At 39.4% G+C, this 8,739-nt stretch overlaps 1 protein-coding gene across 1 annotated transcript; it reads left to right on the plus strand.

Moving 5' to 3' along the window:
* Nucleotides 1–1,733: 1,733 nt before the first annotated feature.
* Nucleotides 1,734–3,791, plus strand: LOC108380511 (protein furry-like; the record flags this gene model as incomplete). Its single annotated transcript, XM_017636882.1, has 4 exons — nucleotides 1,734–1,784; nucleotides 1,992–2,954; nucleotides 3,019–3,264; nucleotides 3,342–3,791. Coding segments are annotated over 4 exons (1,695 nt in total), but the record flags the coding sequence as incomplete, so codon positions are not given.
* Nucleotides 3,792–8,739: the final 4,948 nt, after the last annotated feature.

Consider the following 8,739-nt stretch of genomic DNA (forward strand, 5'->3'; position numbering starts at 1 on the left):
ATGGATATTTTTTTGCCTGGACCTAGTACTGCATACTACCATGTTTCGGGCCCCGGCGAGGTCGATCAACCTCAATCCGTTGTCGGACGTTTCGTAGTGGAGGCTGAATTTTCCAACGGCGGTTCCAAAGATCCCTTCCATGCCCACCCTGGCATTGAAGTCGCCAAGCACGATTTTGTTATAATGACGGGGGCAGCGCTCGTACGTGCGCTCCAAGCGCTCATAGAAGAGATCCTTGGATGCCTCATCCTTCTCTTCCGTCGGGGCATGGGCGCAGATGAGCGAGATGTTGAAGAATCTCGCTTTGATGCGGATTGTGGCTAGACGCTCGTCCACCGGGGTGAACGACAGTACTCGGCGACGGAGTCTCTCTCCCACCACAAATCCAACTCCGAATTTGCGCTCCTTTACATGGCAGCTGTAGTAGACGTCGCAAGGCCCCAGACATTGTTTGCCTTGCCCCGTCCAACGCATTTCTTGGATGGCGGTGATGTCAGCTTTTGTCCTTACGAGGACATCAACCAGCCGGGCAGAGGCACCTTCCCCATTAAGGGTCCGGACATTCCAGGTGCATGCCCTCAAATCGTAGTCCTTTAAACATTTGCCGTGGTCGTCATCATAAGGGGGGGTCTCTTCCGAGGCTTTGCCTTGCTTCTTCACTTCAAGTGGTTCTTACGTGGTGGGTCCTAAACCCAACGCACAACCCATTGCTGGGACGGGGGTGGTTTCGCCACCAAATACTCGTTTATATAGCGAGCCGCTTTCTCCAAACAGACACCCGCTTGCAGCCGCACCTACTGGTGAACAGACGCTGCAGACTTCAGTGAGCCCTTAAACCGAATAAGTCGGAGTGGCCCCACCGAAGCTCCTTCTCTTTCTGCCGTGGCCCAAGGCTCCACTCGGATTGGTTACCGCATCTCGCACATGGGTTGCTCACGTTGCCAGAGTGCGCGAACGAGGACGCAAGAGTCGGGATTGAGTATAGCCATGCAGTTACAGCTGCATACCCAGAGCAACGACTATAGCCCATTGCACTATGTTACATATTTGGGTAATTTTTAGCATTTTCTATAAAGTAGAATATATCTAACACTTCAATAAACAATTGGATATTAATACTGGAAGTCTCCTGAAGAGAACCACAGTTTTCCGGTCGAAAAATATTGATTTTCAAGAGTTTTATACCATTTTTACGAAAAATTGTTTTTCTCCATATAAAATACATGGAAAACTTTGAGCGCCTTGAGCACTCCAAGGCGAATTAATATAAGGTGGTGTTACTAGCTCAGCTGATTTTGTGTATGTGTTTCGCCGCATGGCTTCTGCTATCAAATTGAAAAATTTTGTTTGAATTTCTACACACACTCTTACAGATTTTGACAGTTTATGCCGCCAAAGCAAAAACAAAATACATTTAGATTTTTGTTTTTGTACTCCTGCTATCACCTTATATTAATTCGCCTTGGAGCACTCCCTGAATATTTTTTTCGGTATATAACAATCCTAGGGGGTGGCGGCATTAAAAATCCGACCTTATTTTTTTACATATATTTTTGGACCACTTTAATGTACATATACATATGCATTATTTAATTTGCCCACGCTTACGAGTCGAATATTACTTGATTTTTGTCTGAAATATTTTAATTAAATTTAAACATGATTTTTGCGTTTCTATTTTCGTTTTTGTTGTACTCATCTTTGCTTACACTTTCCCCAATTACTGCAAATAGCAGTCTCTGAGCACATCGATCTTAACGGGATCCATTGTAACCAGACAAAGCGTAAGCGTTCGTTTTCGTCTTTAATTTAATTTTGCTGTCTTAAAAATATTTGTGAAATAATTTCTATTGCTTTAATTGCGCAAAGGAGGCTTCACACATATACATATGCACCTGCGCATTTGTATCTGCAACTTTTCTCTTTGTGTTGAAAGTAAAAGACGTTTTTTACAAAAATCATCTTATAAATTTTTGTTTCTTTCCGTGCAGGTGATTTTCAGCCAATCATCCGATCTTATGGAACGCCAATCTTCCGCTGCATCTTCTACGGAAGAGACCTCTGGTCCGCAGGGTGATCTGAGTAGTGGCTCGCGCCGTGATGATGGCCAGCCTGATTTTACCGTCTTCAAAGACTTTGATTTTCTTGAATACGAGGATAGCATTGCCGGCGAGTCGACAGACAACTTCAATTGGGGCGTAAGACGTCATCAGCTATTCGAAGGTGAGGAAGAGCGCTTGACCTGTGGCAGCGGTATCGGCGGTGGTTCGATCAAAGGTGGTCATTCATCTGCGCTCGAGGACAGCTTCAGTGAGAAGACACCTATATTAAGCAAAAGACGTCGACAAACTGCAGACGATTCATCTGACGATGATGGCGAATCGGAATCGCCTATTGACGAAGACCATCGCCAGGCGTTCATGAAGTCGGCGTACAACGTGGGTCCTCCCACCTCCCTAAGCCTACGTGAACGGCGTCGTCGTAACTCTGTTTCTCGCAGCGATACAAGTGGTTCCAGTGCAGGCGACTTGGGTGACATAACACCGTGTAATGCGTCGCCTCATTTGCCAGGTATTATACGCTTCGGTGCACCCATACGCGATGAAGCTGAGGAGAACTGGCGCAAGCAGCTACAGTCGATGTTGATCAATCAGCCCTCGGCGCATACATCTGAGCTTCTAATGCAGCTTTATCGACTTATAAAAGAGCTGACTTTCAAGACGATTAGCATATCAAAGGAGGCAAAGAAATTCTTCACCGGCATTGGTTCGCAACTAGGCAATCGCATATCGCTATTCACTGATTTACTTAGCTCGCGCGCTGATCCACCACGCGTATGGTGTAGTGATACGCAGACAACTACACCCCGGCTATTTGAAACACTGCGATTTAATGTGTTAGAAGTGCAGGAGCACTTGGAGACTTTCTTCGACCGCAAGGATCAAGTGTTGGAGGTGAGTGGAAACTATATACATATTTTAAATAATTACAATTCCAATGGAAGTTACTTGCTTCTAGTGCCTCGACGCTGTTAAAACGTCATGCAAATTGTCACTCTTCAATGAAGCGGATGTGGCTGCATCTAGTATGGAGTTGACAAGTAGCACCAATATTGGTTACATGACCTTCGACCCGGCCTCCTCCGAAGTGGTACTAGATCTGGGTCGCGCATTATATAAATTGATGTTTCAATTACTGCTTCTAATCGAGTCAAACCACAAAATATCCTCCAATGTTGTTAATCATTTCAGAATCAACGAAAAGGTGAGCATCCGGATAGATTTGAACAAAACATGTATTTATCTGTGAGGTGATATCATTTGATTTGCAACTGCTTACAGATGCACGACATATCCGATTTATATGCATTAGTGCGCGACGCCTTGGTACGCAGCGTCAGTGAGGCGGAGCTCGAATGTTTCGAGGCAGCATCGACATCCACCGAAGGCGAACACACTCCCACTCCTTCGCCAGGCATACCCATGACTAGCGAGGAATTCGAAGTAACACTACAAGAACTTATCGAGGGGCAAAAATGGTCGGCTGCCATAATGCATGTGCGCCAATACAAACGCATTTCGCAAATGACTGCGTCCAACCCAAACTTAACCATTTTTAGCTACAACAATTTGGATAGTCGTTTAAAGTTCGATGAAATGCCCATTATACTGAATGCTTATGCACAAAGCATAATGAAAGATCGTACAGGTATGTGTTTAGTGCGATGCAGAGGTCATAGAATACAAGATTGCGCAAAGGTAAACAAAGCCGAATAAAGGGATAAAATAAACTGTCAAACTGTTAATTTTCTTAATATTAAATTTCGCGATAGGATATGTTGATTCATGGGCGTAGCCAGAACGAAATTTAGGGGGGGGGCGAGGGGCGGCCCTACAAAAAAAAATCAAAACCAATAACTTACTTACTAAAAAATTGCTTATTATAGCTTAAAATTATTGTAGCCAATAGAGGTAAATATGTTGTACAAAAAACAAATAAACAGAAGTTCACAAAAGTTGATATAAAACTATTCGTCGATTTAAATTGTTAACTTTTTACTGAGCATGTTTATTTTACGAGGAGGAAGCATCGAAAGCCTAACCTCGTCAGTGTGAGACTTTAACCCAAACAGAACTTCCTACCGTCCTGTACCGTTCCCCTCCTGGTCCCACCATCAAGGATTTCGTCGGGATTATAACACTGTGTGACTGATAAAGTTATAGATCTATTCTCTTCTTCTTCTTCTTATTTGGCTCTGTAACCGCCAAAGCCTCGTCCTTCTATTCCATCGGGGCATTGGCACATATGAATGAGATGTTGAAGAATCTCGCTTTGGTGCGAATTGTGGCTAGACTTTCGTCCACTAGAGTGAACGCCGGTCTCTCTCCCACCACAAATCCAACACCGAATTGCACTCCTTTACGTGGCAACTGTAGTAGACGTCGCAAGGCTCCACGCTTACCTTCCTGGCCCCATCCATCGCATTTCGTGGATGGCGGTGATGCCAGCCTTTATTTTTCCCTACGACATCAACCAGCCGGGCAGAGGCACCATCCCGATTAAGGGTTCGGATATTCCAAGTGCATACCCTAAAATCATAGTCCTTGCTATGTCTGCCGTGATCGTCATCAAAAGAAGGGGGTATCACCCGAGGCATGTGTTTTTTTCCATTGGGCAAGGTTTTAACGTGACGGGACCCAAACCCAGCGCACGCGGGCCACTCCCAGTTGAATGGCAGTCAAAAGCTTTTCAGTACTGGGAAATGTACATAGTGGTCAAAAGTGAATATCTCTACTAAACCCTGATGTATTTTTTAAATTCATAGCTCTCTACATACCTGTATAGTAAACCAAATAGCCGGGCCAGACGTTATTCAAAATAAAAAATATAAAAAAATAAACTTTTTCCGTATACTCTGTAATATTCCTCCTTGGAAAGGTAAACTAACAATTTATAATCATTGCTTTGCAGGGAAATATCTTCTCTTAAATTATATACATAGGTACGGTATAAATATGAGGACGTATTGAACATTTTGAGTATGCAGATTTTTTATGCTGGTATATTCATTTATGCTAAATATATGTATTACTTGATTTTGTTTTGTCACACTTAAGAAGTAAACGTCTTGGCTGATCACCCAACCGGTCTATAGTTTTATCAATAATCTCAATAATCTGTGATACAAATCTTTCGTTGTACGCTTAGAAAAGACACAAACTTAAAGACAAAGTAATAAACAATTAAACTATTTTTGCTCATTGTCGACTGCAGCCAGGTGTTTACCCTTTTTAAATGGAAGTGCTTTGAAGTTAGAGAGAATAACTTGATACAGAACCGGATGATCCACATATCCACTTTTTAAATCAATTTACTTATTATTTTGTTAGCGTTGGGAGTATAATTTGTTATGCAGTATATATATAGAAAAAACCTTGAAAGTTAGGGGGGCCGAAATTATCAAGCAAGCATTTCGTGGAACTATTTTTGAATACCTAGGAAAAATTTGGAAGTTAAGGGGGGCCCGGGCCCCGCCCCGGCCCCTACCTGGCTACGTCCATGTGTGGATTAATGTGTTAAATTATAAAAATATGTATATGATTTATAAAAAGAATTAATAAAGAAAATGTGAAAAATGGTGATTTTTTGTAAAAGAATTGGTCCATTTCAGTACATTTAAAGTTTCGGTTTGCGGGATGCGCCACTTTTGTTCTCTGCATCGTGAATGGTACCGCTACTTTGATTTTGACAATTATCGAGTAAAATTAAACAACTCGTTCCCGCGAGCCAACGTGTTTTAACCTTTTTTCTTTTTATAAATCATATATTTTTGCAATTTAACAAAACTGAACCATGTTTCTTATCAAAAAGTTGAATGTTAACAAATTCACCGTTGTTTTGTTTTACTTAGCATACGCCATGACCGCCATAAATGGGCAATCTGTGTACATATACTTTCCCGATAATAGAAAAAGTATCACTGTAAATATACATATAAATTCTTGGTGCATGTGTTCTAGGTAGGGAACATCGAATTTTTTTTGTTTAAATAAAACATCGGTTTTTCGATGCATCGTTCAAAATAACATCCATGGATTGACTCTCATTTTGTAAAGAATTCAGGAATAATAATTTGGACAGTATTTTTCCTTGCAATCTGTTTCGACATGAATGTATTGTCTTTGCGACTAATTTTGAATTCCGGTTCTGTCGATGAAATTTTATTGAAGTAAGTCCACACAACGCTTCTGGGCTTTGATTTGCTTATTTGAACACTTTGATAACACTGTGGAACAAATTTAGGTTAGCAAAAGTTAGGTCGATTCTGAGAGTGAGGGGTGAAAATAGAGGCTAAGGGAGAAGGGGAAGACAAAGATGAAATTCCAGAATATCTGTTGGACGAAATTATCGACCTTTCTGATGATGATGACGATGACCAAGATATTAGAGAGAGCAGTGATGTTGATCCACAGCCGCCTGCTAAACGGCAACTGGCCAAATCATTCATTTAATTTATTTAATTGTTTTACTTAAAATTTTTCAACTAACACAAAATATATTTCCTGTTATAATTTTTTCAATGTTTCTTCAAAACCAACACTGAAAAAATTGGTACATAAGAAATGAGAAGTAAGTTAATATTAAGCTGGAAACGCAAGTTTTGTATTATGATTGTTTTCTTTTCAAATGAAATTTATTGACGAAACTGAGAAGCATATTATAGATCAAACAGAAAGCAAAAAAGACTTAGTTTTGTGGAAAATATGTTCAAAAAGCATGAAAAAATTCCAACATTTTGCTTCATAAGCACTACAAAAATTTTCTAAATCAATTTTTTTTTTTTAATTTTAGTTGTTGCACAGGTCTCTAGCAATAATTTGGCTTTAACAGATTGAAAAATTATCAATTAGTCAACGAGTTATAGCCAAAAAACCATATAAACAATATGCTGAAAATCGGCATTTGACTGCAAAGTTCGAAGATCGATTAAAAAAAAATTCGAACAAACATAAACAAACTAATTTAGCCACTATTTTCAGCCCTCACTCTCAGAATCGACTTAACTTTTGCTAACCTGAATTTGTTCCACAGTGTATTGCATCCCTAGATCTAGGTCAATGTGAAGTCTCAGCATACACTGCAACGTTAGTGCATTCAAAAAATAATAAAGGCCCATCTATGTACAGCTTTGGCGTTGCGTTGGTGCTGGCGTCGCTTCACCAGGTGACTATGAATACACGAGTTCAAATGCAGCCGTCCATATAGCCAGTGTTGCCAGGTCTTTGGCATGAGAAAACGTCCCTTCTTGGTCTGAAAAAACGTCATTTCCTACCCAAAAACGTCTTTTCCAAATGTATGCACACAGAATTGTTCGTATTAAACTTTTATTGTATACAAAGGTACATACATATGTACGTAAGGTATATTAAAATGGCACTTCGACAGAGCACATTTAAAATTCATTAGAATCGCATTCATTAGAATTGCTCAATTCGGTGAATACCACTATTGTACACTGGTTTGAGGTTGTTAATATAAAAATCATTTAATACATACACTTGTGATCAGCTGATTAAGTCATCAACATTTTGATCGATTTTGGTTGTTTTTCTTTTGTTTATTTAATGTTTATTATTTGTCCATAAAAGCCTATCTCATTATATAACAAACACAATATAAATCCATATTTCAGACTTTGTGCAAAAATTTAAAAAAATCTGCAAAGTTTCAGCTAGATTTTCGACTTTCTATTCAGATCTTTTAGAATGTTTTTGAGTATGCAGTTTGATATCCCATCAATTTCAGGGCAAGAATGTGCAAGTTTTAATTTGCTAAAGAATAATCGCGTTGATTTTTATTATATTTTCAATGAAGTCTTAAAAAAATCGCCTACTTTTTTCTAACTTTTTACGATGCTAGAGCTTTTTTGGTACTTTTGCGAGCGTGCGTGTTGCAATAGATCAGCTCTTCCTGATTTGGCTTTTAAAGTGCAATTGCAAACATTGCAATAAGCCTCGTAACCTCAAGTGTTTACACAACCAGCCTTTGATCCTTAGTCCAAGAATAAAAAAAAATGCGCGTACGCTTGGTTTGCATCATATTTAAGTCATCTGTGTCCAAACAGTAAATATCTTTTGAAGCAACTGGTGCAAAAAGCAAAGCTTGTAAAGATTTATTAAGAAAATAATTCAAAATCAGTTCTACTTACGAGATTTAGTAACAAATTTGTCGAAAGTGTGAGCGGAAGTATTTACTCTACAAACAAATAGTACGCTATACATTGAATATATCGCACGTTTAATAATATAGAGATGTAACTCAAAATATGTTCAGTATAATAGATAACCAACGTTCCCAAATATAGCGAAGATATGTCTTTCCATCTGTCTTTTTGTATATCACCTGTATGAATTGATTGCGTTATCCGACAAAATTGAAATTTTTAAATACTTCGTTACATTATTAAACGTGCGAGACGAAAATTACTGGGAAGTTAAAAAAGTCATTTTTTACACAAAAAACGTCTAAACGTCAACAGGATACAAAAAACGTCCAAATGACGTTAAAAACGTCAACCTGGCAACACTGCATACAGCCCAAATTTGGCAACGCTAACGCCAACGCCNCTTTCCATCTGTCTTTTTGTATATCACCTGTATGAATTGATTGCGTTATCCGACAAAATTGAAATTTTTAAATACTTCGTTACATTATTAAACGTGCGAGACGAAAATTACT

Source organism: Rhagoletis zephyria, unplaced genomic scaffold (genome assembly GCF_001687245.7).
Source record: "Rhagoletis zephyria isolate East Lansing unplaced genomic scaffold, Rhagoletis_zephyria_1.1 Rzeph_scaffold_19499, whole genome shotgun sequence".
NCBI classification, from domain to species: domain Eukaryota; kingdom Metazoa; phylum Arthropoda; class Insecta; order Diptera; family Tephritidae; genus Rhagoletis; species Rhagoletis zephyria.